The sequence below is a fragment of the Caretta caretta genome, chromosome 2 (genome assembly GCF_965140235.1).
Source record: "Caretta caretta isolate rCarCar2 chromosome 2, rCarCar1.hap1, whole genome shotgun sequence".
In the NCBI taxonomy this organism is placed as follows: Eukaryota; Metazoa; Chordata; order Testudines; family Cheloniidae; genus Caretta; species Caretta caretta.
In genome coordinates, this window is record NC_134207.1 from 180,107,905 (window position 1) to 180,132,343 (window position 24,439).

At 41.0% G+C, this 24,439-nt stretch overlaps 1 protein-coding gene across 3 annotated transcripts in view; it reads left to right on the plus strand.

Moving 5' to 3' along the window:
* Positions 1–24,439, plus strand: part of ELMO1 (engulfment and cell motility 1) — a 421,610-nt gene that overhangs the window by 269,452 nt on the left and 127,719 nt on the right. For all 3 annotated transcript variants that reach the window (XM_048839200.2, XM_048839201.2, XM_075125620.1), the window contains one exon: positions 20,759–20,895. In XM_048839200.2, coding sequence (XP_048695157.1) covers positions 20,759–20,895 — 137 coding nt within the window. The remainder of the gene's footprint in view (positions 1–20,758; positions 20,896–24,439) is intronic.

The following is a 24,439-nucleotide window of genomic DNA, read 5'->3' on the forward strand; positions in this document are numbered from 1 at the left end:
GATAGGGGGTTTGTTGCAATACTGATTAATTTTTACATTCATTTAATTAATTAATATTATGCACCTTGCATGAGCATAGTTTAGTTTAGATTGGAGGTTTAGATTGGATATTAGGAAAAACTTTTTCACTAAGAGGGTGGTGAAACACTGGAATGCGTTACCTAGGGAGGTGGTAGAATCTCCTTCCTTAGAGGTTTTTTTAAGGTCAGGCTTGACAAAGCCCTGGCTGGGATGATTTAACTGGGATTTGGTCCTGCTTCGAGCAGGGGGTTGGACTAGATGACCTTCTGGGGTCCCTTACAACCCTTATATTCTATGATTCTATGATAGTTCTCATTTGCTGGGAAGAGTATATTATGATCATAGACACCGACTCCATGAGTGTTCTGGGGCTGGAGCACCCACCAGCAGCCCCCCTCATCAGCTCCTCCCCGTTCCCCTCAGTGCCTCCCGCCCACTGGCAGCCCCACCAATCATCACCTCCCTTTCCCTCCCAGCATCTCCTGCCTGCTGCGAATCAGCTGTTCTGCATGCAGAACATGCAGGAGGCACTGGGGGAGGGGGGCGAGAGAGGGACGCTTGGGGGAGGGGGCAGAAGAGATGGGGGTGGGAAGGGGTGGAGTGGGGGCGGAGCTTGGGGCAGAACCAGGGGGTCAAGTACCCCCTGACACATTAGAAAGTCAGTGCCTCTGATTATGTTCACTCTATACATATGTTTAATAACCCCCTACCCCTACTTGATCTTTCTGACCAGTGATGCAGCATCCTGAGCAGTGCTTGTTGTTGTTTTAAGTAGCAGAAATGTCAGGTTATAATTAACAAGGGTTGCTGGGGTGCACTGAATGAGGAGCTCCTCTTATCTGAAAGATAACATTACCTACATCTGCCCGCCCACCAGCATTACCAATAAAATTAGTCTGAAATAAATGAGTGGAGCATGTCCACAACAGCAATCACCAACGCTAGCTAGCGAAAGTTTAATATTGCCCTGCATGTTTATCTTATTATGGAGCTTGAAATCTTTCTTCCTTAATTAGAGAATACACCATTGTTCTACTGCTGAAAAAAGGCCTCTTGCAATTGCTAGCCTGTCCCTCTCCCTTTTGATGATATGTGTTTTAAATTTCTCTGATAGATAAGAAGCAGCAGAAAGGAGGTCATCTCAGTGGCACTGAGGTAAATGAGATGAGGCGCTAGGTGGCAACTCGGTTCTGAAACCCACACTCTGTCTTCTGCTGCTCAAGGCATCAGGAGTTGAGAAGAAGGTTATGGAGGTGTGGTGATGCAAAGGGAGTAGTTTGAGCACCATTTAACTCCACAGTGACTCTTAATGGCAAAGCAGGAGCCATGCTAGCTGGGCTCTGTGAAAGGGAGACGCATTCATGCTCCTGTGGGAGGATAATTGCTCCAATATGAGACCTGTGTGCAGATGTGGGAGAAGTTATATAAGGGTGAAAATAAGGTGTAACATTTTCATATGCGGGTGCCTAAAATAAACCACTTAAATCCCCATTCAAGTGCCTAAATAAAAGTGACCTGATTCTCAAAGTAGCTGAGCACTTGCAGCTCCTATTGAAATCAGTAACAGACTGCTGTTGTGATGCATATTTGGGGACATACTTGTGAATCCATATGGAAATTCAAACATTTTGACCTAAAGTCTTTCTCCAAATGTAAATTAATTGTGGCCCCTTTACTATGGACACCATGAGATGGGGTGCCGCATAGTCACTGAGGCCAGCCACTAGATGGTGTTAGGAACTTATGCACTAGGCCAATGTGTTACAAAGACACATGTTCAGCTAGACCGTTTTATGTTCCAGATTGGATAGCTGGGCTAATATTTCTGAGAGATCATGGAAATCTGGCATCAGCTCAAATAACAGCGCTACTTATTTTGAATATGTGTTGGGACAAAGGACAGGAGTGAGTTTGAGCTGTACTCTCACTTGGGCTACAGATAAAAGCTTTCTGTCAGAAGCTTTTGTTAGTTTGAACTTGTGGGCCGCCAACGCTATGTGTAGCTACATGTGTCAGTGAAAGGCTCTGGCAGGGGGAGGCAGTGGGATACTCCACTACTAAAAATAGCAGTGTAGTCGGGGGAAGCAATGCTTGGGTGTGTAGAGAGCCATGTAGACTATATACCCTAAGGGTTCAGCCATGCTTTACTCGCCTAAGCAGTGCCTCACCACCTCCACTGCTATTTGTACCCATGGAAGGGGTGTGTGCCGTGTGTGTACTCTACATGTCGCTGTAAGGAGTGCGCAGTGTAGCGGTACCCTTAGGAACCTGGGCTAGAGCCAGGTTTAGTTTAAGAAAACCTTCTCTCATATCTTCCAGGCATGAGAAAAAAAATAGTAGTATATTGGGTTAACTTTTTGATTAAATCCACTGAAGATGCCTTAATGCTGTGTTAATAGGAACTTGACTTCTCTGGCAAAATCGTGGCTTAAGTCTGCTAGTAGAGGAGTCTCCGCTATGTTTTTTTCAACTCTAGAGGTATCGTTGCTGGAACTAGGGGTGCTGGAAGTGCTGCTGCTCCCTCTGGCTTGAAGAGATTTCCATCCAGGGCCGGCTCCAGGCACCAGCCTTCCAAGCAGGTGCTTGGGGCAGCAGTCCGTGTCCCGCGGCAGCAATTCGTCGGCAGCTCCACAGCTCTTCCAGGCGCAGCGGCAATTTGGCGGCAGCTCTGGCACTGTTGCGGCGGTGGCAATTCGGCGGTGGCTGCTTGGGGCAGCAAAATTGGTAGAGCCTCCCCTGTTTTCATCATCTACAAGGGTTATAGTTTGGTTCAATGGCTCCCAGCACCCTTGCCATACAGATTGTTCCAGCATCCCTGTCTGGAGGGGAATTGAACCTTATTTTTTTTGTTATGGGGTTGATCTAACCAGGGCTTTCTTCTCCCAGACATGACACATTGGCCATTTTGAAACCATCTTTTCTAACTTCTCCATCTAGTGATGAAGGATATTGCAGCTCTTCTCAATGAGGCATTTAACACCTTCTATTTTATTTTGTTTTGAAATATTGTCGTTTTAAGTTGTCACAGCAGTCTCGGAGGCAGGTTTTTCTTTCTTCTAAATCTTTTTTTTTTTTTTTAAAGGTTTTGGTAGTTGCAAATTGCATATACAGGTTACTCATACAGCTGATTAGTTTCAGTCAAGAGAGCTTTGAAGAATTCCTTGCAGACGGAATAGTGATTTTCTCCTTTTTCCAGGATGTGATTAAATGTGGTAAACTAGTACTTTAGATTTTTTAAAAAAAAACCACGAATAACCCAGGGCTAATATACAATAACTTCCTTACAACATTTCTTTCAAGGCATGTCTGGGATAACACTTTTTACATACACAAGATATCCTGTGCTGAATTTTGAGAACTAATTTGAATTGAAATCCAGGGGCAATGAAAACTCTGGTCTGAGATGAGTTTGATTTTCCATGTTTGAGATTGCCAAATGTCTGCTCAGCAAGGGGAGAGAATTTCTAAGCAGCTTAACTCTCATTTCAAATAAAGCTAAAATCTGATAAAAAGAATTTTCAGCTGAAGGCTCCTGACTTGTATTTCATTTAGGTTTTGAGGACACCTTATTTTTTCTCCTCTGTTTGCCAATATTTTGTGATTCTCATAAATGCAGTTGTTTTGCTGGAGTGAGTGATAAAAAGTCTGGAAAATAAGACCCACAAGGAAAAATTAAGAAAACTTGGCATAACCAGGGTGGAGCAAAGAACATAACATAAGAACAGCCATACTAGGTCAGACCAAAGGTCCATCTAGCCCAGTATCCTGTCTTCCAACATTGGCCAATGTCAGGTGCCCCACAGGGAATGAACAGAACAGGCAATCATGAAGTGATCCATCTCCTCTCCCCCATTCCCAACTTCTGGCAAACAGAAGCTAGGAACACCATCCCTGCCCATCCTGGCTAATACCCATTGATGGACCTAGCCTTCATCAATGTATCTAGTTCTTTTTTGAACCCTATTCTAGTCTTAGTCTTCACAATATTCTCTGGCAAAGAGTTGCATGGGTTGACTGCGCGTTTTGTGAAGAAATACTTCCTTTTGTTTGTTTTAAACCTGCTGCCTATTAATTTCATTTGGTGACCCCTAGTTCTTGTGTTATGAGAAGAAGTAAATAATTTACTTTCTCCACACCAGTCATGATTTTATAGACCTCTATCATATCCCCCCTTAGTCATCTCTTTTCTAAGCTGGAAAGTCCAAATTTTATTAATCTTTCCTCATACAGAAGCTATTCTATACGCCTGATCATTTTTGTTGCCCTTTTCTGAACCTTTTCCAATTCTAATATATCTTTTTTGAGATGGGGGACCATGTCTGCATGCAGTATTCAAGGAGTGGGCATACCATGGATTTATATAGTGGCACTATATTTTCTGTCTTATTATCTATCCCTTTCTTAATGATTCCCAACATTCTGTTCGTTTTTTTTTTTTTTTTTTTTTTTTTACTGCTTCTGCACATTGAGTGCATGTTTTCAGAGAACTATCCACATTTACTTCAATATCTCTTTCTTGAATGGTAACAGCTAATTTAGACCCCATCACTTTATATGTATAGTTGGGATTATGACAGGTTTCAGAGTAGCAGCCGTGTTAGTCTGTATCCGCAAAAAGAACAGGAGTACTTGTGGCACCTTAGAGACTAACAAATTTATTAGAGCATAAGCTTTCGTGGGCTAAGTTTTCGTGGGCTACAGCCCACTTCATAGAATGAAGTGGGCTGTAGCCCACGAAAGGTTATGCTCTAATAAATTTGTTAGTTTCTAAAGTGCCACAAGTACTCCTGTTCTTTTAGTTGGGATTATGTTTTCCAATGTGCATTACTTTGCATTTATCAACACTGAATTTCATCTGCCCTTTTGTTGCCCAGTTACCCAGTTTTTTGAGATCCTTTTGTAGCTCTTCGCAGTCTGTTTTGGACTTAACTATCTTGAGTAGTTTTGTATCATCTGCAAATTTTGCCGCCTCGCTGTTGACCCCTTTTTCCAGATCATTTATGAATATGTTGAATAGTACTGGTCCCGTACAGACGTAAGTGTCTACAGACCCATAAAGGAATGATATAACAATGACTGGGAACAGTTAGTTCTTCTAGTCAACAAAGACAAAACAAATAATGCACTTAAGGTGCAACAGAGAAAGTATAAGTCAGATGTCAGAAGAAAACTTGAGACTAGTTAAACAATGGAACAAGCTGATGGGATATTGTAGAATTGCCATAACTGTAGTTATTGTAGGATAGACTAGTCACCTGTATGTTAGGAATGACTTTAGAATAATGAAATTGATCCTGCTGCGTTGCAAAGACATGAACCAGATCTGTGGTTCTCCAGTTCTTTCATTCTCTGGAATTCTCTTTTCGCTCTCCTCTCCCAACTTCCCAAACATTCACTGGATTGTTCTCCAAGATGTTTAATTCTTCTCACCACTAGGAGAGAGACCTGTGCTCCAGAGACTGTGAACAATGGAACTAGATGATTCACTCAGCTTCCATACAAGCAAAATGCTTCTGCAATTGTAATGAATTACATACGCTAATATTCACCAGTATATGAAACAGGACTCATTTAGAAATGCTTGCGCTCTCTCTAAAATGCTTCTGAAGCAATAGATATATATTTCTCAGATTAAAATATAATTTTTGTTTAAATTGTTGCAGTAAAATGATTGAAATGTTGCTTTAATGTTGTAACCTATAAAGGGGAATACAATGAAGTAGAGGAATATTGCAGCCTAATTAAACGTTTCTATAGTATCAACTTTGACTACAGTAGCTTTACCGATCCCACACCATCCACAGGCAGCAAGGTATCAAGAGGCTGAGTTTGCTCTAATGAATGAAGTTAAAGACACTGGCAAAGGGGTTTGTGAACTAAATATGCCTTTTGGAAATATTATGCAGGAGGTTTGATCTCTACTCCATCACCATTCTCCTGCTTTGTGAGTAGACATTTTAAATCAGATATATGTTCACGTGTCTGCTTTAGCAGTGTGTATTTTGTTCTGCCAGTCTGGCTTGTAACTAAAAATTAAGACCATTTGTGGCAAAATTCAGTTTAGGCTTTTATAATTTTCTAAAGTATACTGAGCAAATTATAACTGAGAGGCAGTTGTGGACTCTGGATTAGGGCTTTTCATGTCCGGGAGACATGGGTTCTAATTCTGACAGGGTTCACAAGCAAATGTAAGGTTTGACCTTCCAGCTTAATCACTAGTTCACAAAGGTCATCATCTCATAAGTTAGCCTCGCAGTGGCCCTGGAACGTACTCCAGGGTAGACTTTTTAGTGTGTTGACAGCCGAATGGGGAATCTTACAAATTATCTGCCCATGTCATTCCAACATCTAATCAGTCACAAGAGGTTTTCCTTAACAAGAGTATACGGGGGGGAATCCATTTAGAAAAAAGGCATTTTCAAGGTAACACTTCTTGTGGTGAAGGGTAAGAAGGAGGAAAAGAAAAATGAAGATGCTGCTAAATTTTGCTCTTGAGCAGAGTGTCTATTACCTGGCAATGGTACTACACACATTTTCAGAGAGGTATGGTGTAGTGAGTAGAAGCAGATTTTCTGCTTGTTGAGCAAGCACTGTTGTTTAAGCACAGCTCGGAACCATATTTGACATTAGACGTTGGGAATCCACATATGCTTTAGGATGAGACTGATTGGAGATTTCCCCAAACTAAACATTATAGTTATGTTAGCACTCTAGTAATATTAATTTTCTTTTCTCTACTTCACATTCTACTATCCTGTTGATACTTTGACACTAAATGGAAGGTGATTCAATCCAATGAGGGCATCTGTGCTTGGGCAGCTTTAAACTACCCTAGGAGCCTTTCTGGTGGGAGCTACTTTGGGTTTATACTGAATCATCTCCAAGATGTTCTGGCCATGTGTCCTCCCCAGCTGTTCCCATACATTTGTGGAGCTTCTCTGACCAACTCTAAGCAGACACGTTGTTATCATCCCCAGACTGGGGGCCTTACCCCTGCTGGCCTATCACATGGCTTAATCGAGGGACATGCCAACACCAGTACTGTAGCAATATGGAGGATTTATGGCTGTGGGTTCCATGTAGTAGGAGAGTTTGTATCTAATTCACTGTAACTGTTTTAGAGAGGTGACTGAATAATTTTAGGGAAAGGATGTACCTTGTGTTCTTCTCCTTCCTGGCTTGATGGCTTGTTTCATTCCTTCTCCATCTGCTCATTTGTTTTTCCTGCTTGTGATTCTCCTGCAGTTGCTTGCTTGTAAAATGACTTTTTTGTTATCAGTTTGTTGTTTTCACTGGTTATTTTATGCAATGACCTTTTCTGTTTTTACACTGTCTTTTTTTTTAGTGTGTTCATTTTAGCTGGGACTTTAGATAGAGGGTGGAAGGTATTGGTTAACTACACTTAAACATCTCTGCAGAATTCCCATCTAATTCTGTGCAGCATTTGCGAGAGCAATTCTTGTTGGTGCTGGTATCTACAGGTTCCTTTAGGGTTCACCCACAGATGGCGTCTTAGCCAGCCTATTTACGGCAGAATTCATTACTGTCCCTGTCTCTGGGGTCAAAACATGATTTGAAATGGTAATCAGAATATCTTCATGGTGAAGTGTCTTACAGAAGAACTTTGGAGAGTCATGGTCTGTGACCTGTGGTGGAATCTAAATAATATAATCAGAAAGAAAATCGGTAATTACACATAACTAGATAAGCTTTTCAATAAGAGTGCCTTCAAAAGGAGAAGCAGCAGGCTGGTGCTATCTAGAGTGATCAGATTTTCAAAGTGAAAAATCAGCACTCCTATCCTGGGATGAGGTGGTGTTGGGGGCACGTAGGGGACAGCTTTGGTGTCCATCAAGAAGGTTTACAAGGAAGGTGAGAAAGAAAAAGGTTACCTACTGCTTACTGTTCTTGTTCATGCAGTCCACCCACCCCCAGTCTTACAAGAGTGCTCTGTGTCTGTTTATATATAAATAGTAAATAGAAAATGCGCTAGCAGATAGCACTTAAAAATAGGTAGCAGTGTTGATGGATTTCGTAGGACTTGCAAAGGTGGTGATGGTTTACTGAAAATGGCTTCCTTTGTGCAACTCTTTATGAAAGCTCGTAACACCCACTTGCTTCCCTCACTTTCACAGTCATTCAGTGGATTTGTCTCTACATCTGGTAGAGGGCTTGTTCCCTTAAAGGATGTGGAAAGAGAAGAGGTTGCTAGCAAGGGGGTAGGGTATCAACATGTGATAAACCTGATAAGGAGATTTCCTTGGTGTATGCATGCTCAGTCAGCCCTTTGTCAATTCTGCCCCCTATTCTGGCAAGCAGCAATTTCAGGTGGCCAGTCCATGGGTGCAGTTTGTGGGAACTGAATAGTATCCCCTTAAATAATTTTTAAGCCCTCTATTAGCCACTAGAATCCTGCCAAGAGTAGCAGTGTTTCTGTATTAGCTAGGCCTTGCATGTTGTATGTGCTTGTTAAACATAGCTAGGTGGACCCCACGGCAATTCCTTCATATTATGTATGTTATGAAAAGAACAAAAGACACAAAAATGAGGTTCACACAAACTGTAGAAAGAAAACTATAATTTGTAAAACTGACAGTGGGACATGTCTCGAAAACAAGGAATGTTCCTGATTTGCAGGCACACAGGTGCTATCAAAATAAATACAACCCATCCCCACCTTAATCCGTATTTATACTTTAACCCTAATTTGGGCATTGTTGTCATCAGTCCTTCAGTCTCCCTCTAAAATCCATTGCAAAGTAGCCTAGTGACAAAGTCACCACCAGAACTCATCCAGCCAATCTCTTTCCTGAAATGTTGGTCATCCTAACTTTTAATCTCCTTCTGCTTAAGTGTACAAAACTTGTCAAGTTACCTTGTACATTAATAGTCAGACCCTGCCCCCACCTCCCAATATCCGCATTTCTGCAGAGAGCATGGTTGGCAGGCAAAGTTTCCCCTGGAGGAGGCTAGCTCCCTGTCCCATCTCTTCCACCCATGGCCCCGCCCACACTCCACTTCCACTCTGCCCCAGGCCCCGCCCCTGCTCAGCCTCCCCTCCTGCCACTCACTGTGTCCCTCCTCTCCTCCACCCCCATCCCCTGCAGGGGTTGGGGTGTGAGGAGGGATACAGTGAGTGGCAGGTGGGGGGAGGGGTCTCGGGGCAGGGGATGAGGAGAGGAGGGACATGGGCGGTGGGGATCTCGCGAAGGAGGGGGGTGGAGTAGAGGAGAGGAGGAACTCACCACGCAGAGGAGGATGGTGGGGACCTTGGGAAAGGGGCGGAGCAGGGATGGTAAGAGGCGGAGTGCAGACGGGGCTACCATAGCCCAGGCATCTGGAAACAGCCTCCCCAGCCTATTATACCTGCGGCCCATGGCAGAGAGTATGTCTGACAATAATTTTTTCATCATTGTATTCAGTGTGGAGCCATGCTAGTCCTAGGATATTAGGGACACAAGGTGAGTGAGGTAATATCTTCTATTGGACCAACTTCTGCTGGTTGGAGAGACAAGCTTTCGAGCTCACACAGAGCTCTTCACAGCCAGGGTAATTGCAAACAAGAATTGCAGTATAAAGACATGGGGCCATATTCTCAGCAGGTGTAAATCTGCATAATTATTGACTTCAGTTAAGCTGCACCAATTTACACCATCTGAGGAACTGGCACAGGGGACTAAGCGTCACACAAACACTTTGCTCCAAGCAAGTAACTTTTTGCAAAGGGAAAAAGAGCAAATCGAACTCCTCAGGTGGTTTCTTCCACTAATTGGTTGTGATCATTCCATGTTTTTATTCAGGGGTATTGTAAATTATGTTAGGACAGAAGTTATTTGTAGGTTTTAACGTTCTTCACGACAGACTTTCAACTTGACAGGACAAAGCAACTCCTTAGTTGTCATTCTTATTTCCAGACTCTTAAAAGTCTCTCCATTTCATGGAAGAGTGTGACTAATCTGAACGAAGTACTCCCTCATCCCTGAAAACAAAACTTGGTTTCCCACATTGGATTTTAAAACTGCATTTGTTATTTATAAGTGTTTTTCATTCTAGGAGTGCTGTGGGGATTGAGAGGGGTACTGAGTACTTTCCTGGTTGATCTCTATGATGTATCGTGACAGAATACAGAGGCACATACAGCATTATTTGTTTCCAGCACCTCTTATTTCATCACGAACAAAACTATAAATGTTTCTTCTGAAGGTAAGGGGAAGCCCTTATCAACATGACATGGGTTCTGTGTGTCATCAGTTTGATTTTTCTGATCAAATGTGAGGTTTTAGTATTCTCAGTGATCTTAATTTCTTTGCTCTTAGGATTTCTCTTTGCTGCCTGCAATTTTGAACTAGAACTTTCAGTTTTCAATTCCATTGCAAATATGATTGATTCAGCTAGTTCTAAACATTTACTGATCTCTGTAAAGTGAGTTCTTCTTACCAAGCAAGCTTAATCTTATGGACGCATCTGGTTCCTTTGATTTCTTTCAGTTCTGTTTTGGACCTGGGAAAGCAGGGAGTCTGCAGGGATTTCATCCTTTGATCTCCTAGTAACACAGATATGACAGATGTCAGTGCTAATTGTTTTAAGTCTATCAGCAGTCTAGATACTGTTGATCACAAGGTTATGTTGACTGGATTTTGACCTTTGCTGGTCCTGTCACCTTCATTTTGGTGGGGTAGATGGGCTTACTCTTGTGATGGTTTCTTTCTGAGCTATCAGAGAGGGAGATTTTGAACAATCACTCACCTGTCTTAAATCCTTCGGGGGCAGGGTTCTAGTTTGCCACCACCCATCCTCAAGGTGCATGTTAAACTGTTTGGGAAAGCTAGTGAAGTGATTTGGAATATGGTGTCATGATACAGACAACACACAGCTCAGTGTCTCGCGTATGACAAAATGAGGGTGCACAGCATCTTTGTTTTCCATTGCCTGGATGAAATTGAATCCTAACCCAGACAAAATGAAGGTGATGTTTACACCTGCAGAAGGGCTACATGCTGGAGGGGACATATACTGTCCCTTCATTTTCTCTTGCATAATGACAGGTTTCAGAGGAACAGCCGTGTTAGTCTGTATTCGCAAAAAGAAAAGGAGTACTTGTGGCACCTTAGAGACTAACCAATTTATTTGAGCATGAGCTTTCGAAGTGAGCTGTAGCTCACGAAAGCTCATGCTCAAATAAATTGGTTAGTCTCTAAGGTGCCACAAGTACTCCTTTTCATTTTCTCTGTAACTCCTCTAATCAGAAATACCATTGGTTCAAATAAATGTCTGTCTGAAATGTTTGGGGAGGAGTGTGAGTTTACCATTTTGCGGCATGCCAGTTATTTTAGACCCATTCTAGTACAGTTAAACATTTTTTAGCCAACGCAAACTAGTAGTTGGACATCCATTGTACCCCAGGTTTTTCTGAGTAATTTTGGTACAGATTGTGGTGCAAATATTATGTATACTGTTGGAAAGAAGGCTCAGTTTATCCCATGGAGTGTCTTCTGTTTAACCATTTCCAAAATAGGTGTGTAGGTAACTTTGGTGCTAATAGAAATGAGTGACCACTAGCACTGTCTTAAGCCAACCATAGTGCAAGCTGGCACAAGCTTCTGCACGCAGATCTGTGTACTAATCTCCTAGCTATTCTGGTTCTAAGCCTCTTTTGGGCAGGGACTTATAGTGATAGCCAGGAGTGCAGTGCTTTTTTGGTGAGAAATGGAGACTAGAATCAATTGACTTTCATACTTTTTTGGTGTTTTTGGGGGGTCCAGACTAATAAAGGGTTCTGTCACTGCCTGCCCTGTTACCCTGTGGGCCATTGTGCGGTGGAGCTTTTGTTCAGATCTCTGACACCACTTAGCCTGTCCACAAGCTCAAGGACTCACCCTGTCTCTCGCCAGCCGAGTTACTCTTTGCAGGGTGACACCAACTGCCTTTCAGTCCTGAGTCTCCCTAGACATGTCCTCCCCAAGTTGTTAATTATCAGACACCCAGGCCATTCTCCTCTAGATCATTAATCTCCGAAGGCATGAAACCAGCCCCCAGATACCAGCTTACATGTTTTACATGGCTTGCACACAAAGACCTTCTTGGGGTGAAAATAAACAAAAAACTTATTTAATAGAAAAAACACAGATTCATAGATGAAACTGTCAGGGAAAGCAAATGTATACAAGTTACACAGAAAATAATTATGGTTAGTTACCTACTGCCTTAAAATAGTTTCCCATCATACCTCGTAGCTATGGGAGGGATCCAGCATTCATGGACAGCCTTTTGCCCCAACACTGGGCTCTGAGTTGTGAATAAAAAAATCATCAGTTACAAGCCTGCTTTTGGGCCACCCTCTGTTGTTTACCCTTAGTCCATGGTGACTCATGGTTATTCAGAATGGGGAAATTCTCTCTTGACTTGACAGCCCAGATGTTCTTTTCCATTTCAGTTGTCTCAATGTCTTCCCAGTTGTCTGTAATGGTCCATCATTGTCTTTTCCTGGGCTGGACAATGGATAGTTACTTGAACCTGATTTTGTGTAAACACCTGGCTTGGGAGGTGCCCCCTACCCCTGCCACCTGCTTGACTGCTCACTGCCCTGCTGAGAACAGTTTTCTACATGCTGGAATATATAAATTCATAACCACGGGCTATATACATCTCTCATAATGACCGTCAAATTCAGAATATTACAAGCTTTCAAAAAGGATCATACTCGATATATTTTTATAGTACAATGACATAATAGCAATAAGTTGGTTTAACTGCTTGTTTGGGGTGGTGTTCTGTTCTCCCCTGGTGGTGTCTGAACCCTGATTGTTTCAAATTCTTAGATGCAAAGTGTGACAATGGGCCAGATTCATTGCTGATTTAAAACAGTGCATCTCCGCTTTCACCAACGGAATGGTATCTTCTTACATCAGCTGTGAACTTGTCCCCAGGTCTGCAGCGCTGGAAGCTAGTTCCTTGGGCAATCTTATCCTTTTTGCTTTGTACCACACAGGAAAAAACCTCAGCAAATTATTTCTTGACTTGGACTTAACAAAAGCAGCTGATTTGTCTATAATATTTTCTGCTCCGTGTTTTGCGGCTGAAGTGTTATTATATTATGCTGTATGTTTCTAAGAAAAGGTTCAGTAGCTTCTGTTCTAATAGTCCTTGAGTCTTCTAAGCAGTATTGTTCCAATGGAAAGAAAATTACTCAATTGGCAGCAATGTTACGACTTCATGATTGCATTGCTCTTGTAGCCCTGTCACAATGACCTTTCCTTGTCTTAAATTACATTGTTTTCCTATCCTCTGGTAGAAATGTACCAAAAGATTTACTTCAGAATTACTGCTTGTAGACTGTGGGGAGCAGCAGTGTAGTTATCGTGACAAATGGCAATATTTCTGCAGTATTAGGCACACTTCTTCTTACATTCTGTGTCTATTGAGAGAATTTTCAATATTGTGAGTAAAAATGGTCATGGCAGTAGTTATTTTTGATACATCTCATCTTCAAGGAGAAGCAAAAGCTACAATACTCCCCCTTCTCTTGAGAGAACTAATGAGACTTAGTTGCTCTTCATGTTGTCTTTTATTATTGGAAAATATTATTTAGAAAACCATGCGGAGTGTAGGTTGTATATGTTGCCCCCTCTACAACTCTCACCCGTGGATCTTGCAGCACTTGACAAACATCAATTAAGCCTCACAACACCCTTGTGCAGTTAAAATATTATCTCCATTTTATTAATTGGGAAACTAGGAGAAGACAGTAAGCAGTTGGCTACATTTGGAGTAATGTGCTATATGGAGTATGATTTCTAAAGCACACTAACGTGTTGCACATTAATTGATCCGTGTAGACCATGCTAATGCACAGTAAAGGTTCCCTAGTGCACGTTAACATAGTGCCATTTTAAACAACACTACATTAAAGTAGTTTACACAGACCAATTAATGAGCAGCACATTAGTACCCTTTAGAAGTCACAACCCTCTAAAGCACATTACCTCACCATGAAGACAATCCCTGAAAGAGGTTAAATGTCATACCCAAGATGAGGCAGTATCGTGGTAGGTACAGTTGGACTAGATTCTCTAGGTCCTAGTCATTTTCTAACCACTGTACAAATCTGTAACATGGGGATAATGATACTTATCTCCTCTATAAACATTTTGAGATCTATGGATGAAAAACACATTATAAGAGTTAAGTATTAATTGATTTGTTGAGACTTTCCTTAAACAAATTATCTAGCTCTTCAATCATTTCAATATCTTGGAGGAAAGTTCAATGTATTTTTCTGATAAACCTAATGAGTTCTTTGGAATGAGCAGAGAATGATTTGTTATAAAAGATATCTCTCTCTCCCTGTTTAAGTGAGATAACATTAATGTCAAGTGATCCTATTTATGTGGTTGAGTGAATCATTTATTTGATTAATTTAGCCTCTCTCCCTCTGCTCTTGGAATATCTGCAATCATATAGCAGTTTTATCAAATTTATTCATTACCCAGATTTACTCAATAAAATCTTCAGATTTTATTTTGTGGACTGATTGTGCATATTGCCATCCAAGTTGAGTTTTTACATGTGATTAATCACGTTGTTTTATTTTCCATTCCTTATACAGTGACTTTATAATCCTTAACATCAAGAGAAGAGCTTGAAGAAGTTCCCTGGCTTTGAATCTTTCAGGGGGCTAGCTGTGCAGGGAGAGGTTGCAGTTAAATTGGAGTATGACGTTTTTCAACCTTTTCCTTTTTGGCTCTCACATATTTTGTCTAAAGTACTGTGACATTACCGAGGGTACAGTCTGGACTGATGAACAGCTGTGTTCCCTCAGTTCTTCAGCCTGGTGTGCCTTTTACGCTACTTTGCTATGAGAGCTACCACTCCTGGTCTGCTCTCACACAGCCTTCCAGTTATATTGTGTGAATGCTATAACCAACCACTCGTAAATTACATTGTCGAACAACACCAACAAATTCCCAGTCCCAGACTTTCCCCCAGAAATGTGCATTTTGTACTGCCCAGCTCTCTCCTTTACAAGCTCAAATAAAGTCTGTCATTGTATTAATACAAAATGATATGCACAAATCCTGTTGTCCCAAATGGAGCTTCACAAACACTTCAATCCAAACGAACTGTCTAGATAAAAACCATAAAACAAGTTTGTTAACTACAAAATGTAGATTAAGTGATGAGGCACAAAAGTCAGAATTGGTTACAAGAAAATAAAAGTAAAACACAACTAATGCCAAGTTAACAAGCTAGAGTGAATTCAAAGCTAAGTGTCTCTCACCACATGTTTCAGCAGGCTTACTGGCTGAATCTCTTTCAGTTAGGATCCATCCTCCAGTCCAATGCTGCTTCCTTTGTTCTTTAAGTGTTGTCGATGCACTGGTTTATGGCTGCTCCCCCAGACTTGGAACATGTCTTAGTAATACCATACAGAGGAATCTTATAATTTTACATGTAATATTGCCACACATATTTTACCAGAACAACAATAATTAGAAAATTACGAATTTTCAAATGATACCTCACAAGGCATACTTTGTACAAAATGTATCATGGTCCTGTAAAAGAGGTGAACATAGGGGTACAGACTGTCACAAATTCCTAGTAAAATTAGACATGAACAATTTATTGCTTTTATGCAGAATTTATATTTAATTTTCACCCTCCCTACGTTTACAATAGCAATGGGGTGTGAATGTGGTCCTAGCTGTTACGAGTGAAGTCAACTCCTTCTCTAGCTTGCTTAATTGTCTCTGTACAAGGACTTTGTAAGGGGTTTTGTGATATCTATTCCCAGGCTGTGTGCTAAATGTGTAAATTTAAGATTAGTTTATGGCAAATGTTTGTGGTGAAGTAAATCTACCACTGAAATTTTCACAGAAATCAAGCACAGAAGGTGTAGGAACACAACTGAAGTGAAATAGTGTTTAATTTTTAACAAATATTCATGGACCTTCCCCCCCACCCTGCAACTTTCACTCTACTCTACTACTTATTACACTAAAGGAATACTGTATGCTTCATGGTTATTCATTGTCTTTGGTCTTGTTGATTTTTATAGCTCCACTAGAAGATGGACTCTCTTACTTATTTAGACTATAGTACATACAATATGGTCAAGATTTTCATAAGTAAGTAGCAGTTTTGGGCTTTCCTACTTGAGCTGTCTCAAAGTGTGGTTGCTAAGATCTTTCAGATAATTTGGCCCCTTTTGAAAGTGCTAACAACTGCCTTCTGGAAAACAGGCCCCGTAAAGATGTCCCAAATTGGGCACCCAAAATCATGAGCTGATTTTGAAAGTAATGGCCTATATGTTTCTTATTTTTAAAGCTCATTTTTCATGTAGTAGTAGTAGTAATATTAATATCTAGCTTTTATATAGAATTTTTCATTTGTAGATCTCAAAAGTACTTTACAGAGGAGGTAACTATCATTATCCCCATTTTACAATGGAGAAGCTGAGGCATGGGGGTGTGGAGGGTGAGTGACTTGCCCACAGTCCATCAACAGGCCAGCAGCAGCACCAGGAATAGAACCTAAGTCTTCTGAGTGTGAATCCAGTGCCCTAGCATTAGGCTCTGCTGCTCTGTCAGTGCCTGCTTCTTTCTTTGTTTTTCTTTCTATTACTTTTCCAGTATTGCTAAAAACAATAATAATTAAAAACTTCTGGTGGTTTGTTTTTTCAAGGGGGAGGACTACTGGGAATTTTTTGAAGAGAGGGGAAGAGGTTCGGTCAGATTTTTTTTTCCCAAAACCTGTATGTTGAATTGGTAACCATATAACTTACATATATCAGTGCAATAGCATATCACCTTCTGCTCAACTAGCAGCCTTAGATTCATGCTTGTGAGTTGTGAAAAGCTGACACTCCAGCCAGTTGGACTGGCTCATTCATCCTTTGCAGGAACTGTCTTGAATGGAGAACTTCTTGTAATCTGTACCCACTTTGAAATTTAAATCTGTATTGGTCTCCATGTCAGTCACTAATCAGAACATACTGTACACACTGTCGTTCCAAGAGCAGGCTGATGTGAACATGCAGAGATCAACCTATTCTTAGTGCCATGAGGAAGAACCCTGCCATGATTTTGTTTCTTTCTCTGATGAGAAAAGGGGTTCCAGAAATAGGGAGGGGAAGGGAGGCGAGGGACAAGTTTTTTTTTTTTTTCATTTTTCCTGTTATTTTCTTCCCAGAGAGGGGAAACAAAAGGTAACATAACAAATCTATTTAAAATATGAGTAATCTGGGGAGTCTAAAAGTCTCTTAGAATAGCCAACATGTACTTGGGTAAATCTCTGAAAAAAGCATGCATTAAAATATTGCCTTCCAGAAATTAGCTATGTTTTGTCAGGTGCCATTTCTGATCAGTAAATTAGCTTCACTTCCTTTCCTGAAGTCATGCTCAGAGAGGAACTAAAAGTTTGAAGGATTACTTGAATCCCATTAGGTGGCACACAAAGCTCCAGTTCAGAGAAGTAGGTATAAGAATTTTGCTAGGAAAGGAGAATTAGCAAATTCTCAGCCTCATTTATACAGACCAGATATTTCTTCTGATTTGTCTTTCAAAGGAGGTCTCGGAGAAACATTATTATAAGGCATAATATTAACATTCAACAAGGATAAGTAACCATGATGATTTAAGTCCCTGAGCTGTAGCCTTATATTTGTGTGTTTTTATTTAATAATAAATTTGGCTAGTTCCTGCAAATGGAAATGTGTTTGATAGTGCTGTGCCTAACGTCAGGAATATTACAAGTAGGCTCCATACAATGTTTCCCAAATTGGTCTGACAGTGAACCTCAGTTTTAACTTGCCACTTAGAGCTGTGCAAAATATTACATAGTAATATTGATCACTCTCTAAATTTGACCACTCCTCAGAGAGAAAAGATGGCCTTGTGGTGAAAACATTCAGCCGGGGATTCAAGATATGGGTAGAGTTTCTGCTTCTGCTGCAAACACCCTGTTCTGTGACTTTGACCAGCTCACATAATCTCTCTGTGCCTCAGTTCTCGATCTGTGCAGTGGGGATAATAATGTTGCCTTTCTCTCATCCGTTGTCGTCTTGTCCATTTAGGTTTAAAGCTCTTTGGAGTATGGATTCTCTTTTACTATGCACTTATACAGCATTTAGTAAAATGGGCTGTGATTTTGGTTGGAGCTTTTAGACACTACAATAATAATAATTGATTCAAGAATGTAAAATTATCCAGTTTCATGGAAGAGTCGTTTTCCAGACAAACAAAAGTGTTACTGAAGTTCAGCATGGAATTTTTTCTACCATCTGGATGTCTATGGAAATTTTGAGGTACCTCTTTATGATGCAGTTCTGAATTTTGAGTCTGGTTAGTTGGGATTAGCATGGTTTAAGACATATTGGCTCTGGTCTTCTGATTGAGTTGAGTTGCCCCATTTGGATTGAGAGGAATTATTTTTACTCTTTCTCTGAGTTGAACAGATGCAGGAAAGTTGCAGTCTGTTGACTAGTTAGAAAAGCATTGGCCTCCCCCAATTTTTATTTTTATTTTTTTTTAAACAATCAAAATAAGAATACAGCTTGGTACTTATTATGAGGAGCATGCCTGGAATTGATGATCAAGTTTCTGAGGATCCATAAATTTCACATTAATTTTGATTTATTGATGTATTTATTTTTAAACAAGAAGGAACTGTGATTAGGATTAATCTGAGAAGGATTAGAGAGGCCAGCATACCTCATAGTTACTGCCTTGTTTCATGGTCTGATTTACACAGCCACGGCACTGACTGCATTCTTCTGCCTGACATTTTATTTCTCCTCATCGTTATAATATTTTATGATTTAAGGACAAGCACGCTCTGAGAAACCTGTTCTTTTGTGCCACAGCCGTTATTACAGGCTGAAGGCCTGATAATTGGAAATTCTGGGCACTCATGACTCCAATTGAAATGGAGGGAAGCTGAAGGTGCTCTGAAAACCAGGCCGCTGGCATTTTATTTTTTTAAGGGAAGGAGGCCTTACTCATAAACTGAGCTGCTGCCTTGACCAATTTGCCCTTGACTACACAGCCTTGGAAGTGAATGGATTTCATTTGATTAGAATGAGACCTGAACTCCTAAATTAACTCCGTCCCTAGCTCTATAGCCAAGAAATTGATTATATTTTGATCTGACATTACAATTAAACCTCATGTGTGCGATTAAGCTTAGGGGTTTTGCCTCCATAATTGGAATGTTGTACCTCAGGAAAGATCAGAGACCCTTTTTCTTTGAGGCACTAAGTAATTCCATGCACAATGTGCTCCTATAGCAGCAGCAACTGCTATGGCAAAGGTAATTATACATACCAAACAGAAAGACAGGTTTCAAAAAGAGGCATCACTCCCATGGGGCTGTAGCAGGCGAGGAGCCAGGCTCAGGAAAAGAGGCATGTGTTCCTCATCACTGGGGATCTCTCAGTCAGGTAGTTCTGTCTGGATACCCCCAAAGAGTTTTCATGTCTAATCTGGCAAATTTAATCTGGAGGAAGAGGTTACTAAGGATAGTGAGGCATGTGTGAGAGCGCAGGTTGGGAAGCAGTTTGCCCAAAGGGTACGTGATGTTACTGTTCTAGTAATATGTCACATAGGCTGCTTGTGACTACTCCTTTGTTCCTGACGGTAGGTGAGGTTGCTGCTGTAAAAGTCTGTGAGTTGCTAATGAGGAAGATTAGGAGGCTGTTGATGTGGAGGAAAGCTAAGGTTAATTAGCTGATGTGGAGGAGAGCTAAGGTTAATTGAGATGAAGGATGGATGTATCAAGGATGGGCTCAGACTACCTGATAGTCTTTGTGATGCTGGCAAGCAGCCTGGTGACGGAAACTGCATCAATTGCAGCAGCATAGGTGGTAAAATGTCCTTTGGGGCAATTGGTCCCCAGTGGCCAGATTTTCAAAAGTGCTCAACTCCCAGCAGCTGTCATTGCCCTAAGATTCTGAAAATCTGGCCATAACTCAGTAAGTCCTATAGGAGAGGACAACCTCTTTGGGCAGAATATCTTCTTCCTTTTTGTGTCTCACAGGCCTTCTCTTCTCTCTTTTTTTCTTTTGTTTTTAAATGTATGCTTGACTTTAGGGTTGAAGAGAGTTTGTATTCAGTCTCTCCTTTAGAAAAAACTTTGTCGATATGTGGAACAGGACTCTGTTTAGCTGTTTGTTAACATTTATTTTAGCTGTATATATTTAAACATCTCTACACTTTCACATAGAAAATCACTTTCTCTGATACCTCTGTGGCATACCGCCACAGAAAACGGGAACTCATCAGCTACTGCTAGCAGAGCTTGTTCTTTGATCAGACGATGGTTTTGTATCCTCTTACTGCTTGGGTTCAGTGTCCGCTTCTCAGTCAGCATAGCTTTGGTGTACATACTGCTAACAGAGGGATAGGTTCTTCTTTTGATGACTAGGCTTGGAGTTTTGTCTATGCCTTTCTTCATCCTAGCCTGGACGGTAAAGATCTGCACAAACAACTTGCCGTCACCTCTGAGAGACCATCCAGGCAAGCATCTAGTTGCCCTTTCCTGCAAAGAGGTTCTATACTGTGTCTCATTCACTTTTACATTGCAGACCAGGGCTGGCTTTCCAAAGTGGTGTGTTTACACCTCTATCCTGGTTAGAAATACAGTTCCTAGGAATTACCGTATTTTCCAGATGCGGGTGTTTTTTTTCCAGTTTGGGTCCTGCCTGTTAATATTTTATTTTCCCCTTCTCTTTCGTCTTTAGCCAGTGAGACCTGCAATGATTTCCACCCCATGTTCTTCACGCACGACAGATCATTTGAGGAGTTTTTCTGCATCTGCATCCAGCTGTTGAATAAGACGTGGAAGGAAATGAGGGCAACCTCTGAAGACTTCAACAAGGCAAGAGAGGGGAAATTAGTTGACAGTAGTTCTAAGACATGGATGTGTGCTCTTAACTGAGGCCCAAGGGATTTATACATTCCTCTCCCACTTACTTCTCTCCTGGGTTTCTTCTAAGTAAATTCCTTGCATGTCAACATTGAGAAACCAAAGAGCAGTGGATGGGAGGGTCTGTGGAGGCTTTCTGACCTTTTAAAGTTGTGTTACACTGCAGACTCTGAAGATAAATGCAAAAAACCTGGCTTGAGGGGAAACTTTGCCTTTTTATATTGTTAATACCATTCTGAAATGCTGCAGCCTTCAAGGTTGTAAATAATGCAGGGAGAGTACAACAGTGATAATTTTGTGCATCCTTTAATTTCATTTGGATGATCTGAGTGCTGAAGTGGTAAAATATTCAAGAGTGGACATGATCCTGCTGCAACTTTAAGTGTTATGCATGTCAGCTGCTGAAGTTTGAAGTAACAAAGCTTGCAGTGCTAAGACTTATTAGAAGAGATTTGAACACTGATGTCTGGAATTCTATATTCCAGCCAGACTTGCCAGCAAGTACCCTCATCCTTGCTGGCCCGTTTGACAGGCTCTTGATACCCTTGCCCAAGGCTGGGAATAGAGAAGTTGATGCAGCTCCAACAGCTCCAGTGTTCAATACACAGAGTCTTATTGGCATTAGACTTGGATGCTTCATGCCTAATGCCAAACTGAAATGTAGCTGAAAGAGGGTTGGCTGCTTAAGTGAGGAAAAACAGTATTCCCTAGATGAAGTAGTGGTGGATCTTCAAGACGCAGTATGGACTGGCCATCTTTTAGATACAGGTAGCTGCCAATGAGGACATACACTCTGGCAAAAGGAGGAAGGGATGCCCATAAAAAAGCACACTAGTGTTGTGTGTTACTGGCCAAGAGGTATAGTTATTTACTACCCAAAAATGCATTGGCAAGACAATTCGCTGGATAGTTTGAAAATTTAACTCACATGTATAAAGATGCCAACATCTTTAAAGAGGTCATCAAAATAAGTGACTGCATTTAACAAGTGCATGAATGGATGTTGATCACTGAAGCTATATTATCATCCCAGCCCAATAAGGATTTGGTATATAATTGCCTTCACACCAAACTGAGAATATGCAACTAGTTATCCTAGTGGATTAGTGTAATAGGGCAGTCCCATTTCTGACGACAGTCTCCAAAAAGATTCAGTGGAGGATGAAACTTAATAGATCTATTTTTCGGTATTATACATTGCTCTAGGGTTCTTTGGAAGACCAAGCGCAGTTGCCTTTCTGTTCTAATGTACTATTTAAACTTTTAAAAGGATAGGATCTTTTAGCCCTTTTTTTACAGATGAGTGCCTCTTTGGAGACAGCACAAAGGATGCAGTTTGTTGTCATACATGACAAATTGCTTCTCCTCACTTTCTATCTTCATAAGTCTTAAGATCAGTTTTTAGTTAGAATAACTTTTATCGTCCTGGTAATGTCGGAAAGTACCACTTTCATACTGTTTGTTAATCACTTGAGATGTGGAATTCTTTTTCCCCGAAGCTCAGTTGGAAACTCAGTATACTGGAGTAAGGCTCTTGGAACCTAACATTTCTGCTTGAGAGCTACTCTGTGATCTTTAATCATAATGAAGAAGGGATAGCTCTATTAATTTAAATTTTGATTAATCAAAGTAAATTGGACATTCTATAGGTATTAAGAGGTTTTACAACCTAGCTTGTGTGCACATTTGGAGACTTATTCTCCACCTCTCACACCATAGAAGGGTTAGATTGCTAAAAGTCGAATAGTTAGGAACTCCCCACTACTTTCCCATTGGTTCCTTAGTCTATTCTTAAGGTCTCAGTAAACCATAGATAAAGACTTTTCAGTGGTGAAATCCAGCCACTGCACTCAATGCTGGGGAGATTCCACCACTGTTCATTAATTTTAAAGCTTTTTAACAGCAGCATACTGTTTGAAGAATTCTGTTGTGTGTTTTCAAAGACATATGTAAGATCTCATGCTTTTTCTTTCAAACGCTCCCTCATTAAACTTCTTGTCAGCCCTGGCTATTACACTTGCATGCATTAGAAAGAAACTCTAATGTTCCTCATATCTTAAAGAAGAGGGATGTTGCTGTTATAACTGTAACCTTTTTTCAGAGTCTTAATATAAAGGTAGAAGTCTGTATAGAATAATTCAGTCAGGCAGCTAAACTTATATTGTACCTTTATGACATACTTTAGGGCTTACATTATTCATATCTGGTGGGTATTGTAGAAAAATTAAGATGTAGTTAGACATGCAAATGGAAACAACTTCACTTTATTTGAAACATGTCTGGTTTTGGAGTGCACAGGTGATCAAAGAGCCTTTAGCATGCTATGTCATCAGTTGTTGTTTGTAAAAGTACGATATGGTTTGTGCCTTTGTAAATATAATAATCTTTCCTAGCTGTACGTAATCATACATGTTGTATATTGGTACAGGGAAAGGTTGTGTCTCAGTTTTACTGACGGGTCTGAGATTAATGTGGGTGAACTAGGGGGCACTGAGTTAGTCCAGGGGATTGGTAATGGAATACAGAACCTTTCAAAAGCAGGGTGCAGGTTTACATCTAGCTTAATAGGGACTAAATGAGAGATGGCTGTTTGGTGTCCTATGTAAAAGATGTTTGGTGATCACATAAACCTACCACACCACAACAGCTTGTGTTTATTGGCCCTTTGTTGCCCATTTCATCAGAGACTGTGTCTTCGCTGCAAAAACTAGTAACTGGAGTCCAGAGAGAGAGAGAGAGAGAGAGACTCTCTCTCTCTCTCTCTCCCCGGGCCAAGCAACCAAAGAAGGGGGTGTCAAACCAGTTGAGAGCTAATCCCCAGATAAGCCACAAGGAGGCACCCCAGCAGTGAGTAGTAAACAGGGTCACACCATCCTGGTTTTTGTAAACCCCCTGCATTCACTGGTCATCTGAAGGAGCAGTTGGCCATGTGAGCGGGTGAATATGACAGCAGAATAGGTGAGTGCATATGCACCTCATGGATCACCCCCATGTCTGTCATATGATAATGTCACCATTGCAGCCTCCATGAAGTCTCCCTGTGAGCAGCCCCTTGAGGCCAGTCCTCCTCCGCACACAGAGTCACATCCATGTTGAGTATGAGATTCTAGGGACTTCTGAGAGCGGCGAGCCTAAATGTAAGTCGGTGGCTCCTGACTCAACTGTGACTAGCATGTCAAAATCTCCTGTTCAAATCTCTGTCATCCCCAATAAAACCATAGAATGTGAACTTTTCTCCTTCAGGACAAGAATCCTGGTTTTCACCCTGAAAATCTGGTGAGGCTATAAATCAACTATTTTTATTCTTAAATATAAACACTTTCTCAAAGTATTAAACTACTGTAACCATTTGCAGTGACTCAAACTCAGACTGTTCAGCATTTCAAAGGGATCTGTCTGGTTGTCTTGCATGAACATTCATCCATCAGACTGCTCTACTTAAGGCTTCTTGGCAGCTTCTTGTTCAATTGGAATTGTAAATCCTGAGTCTTCCTGG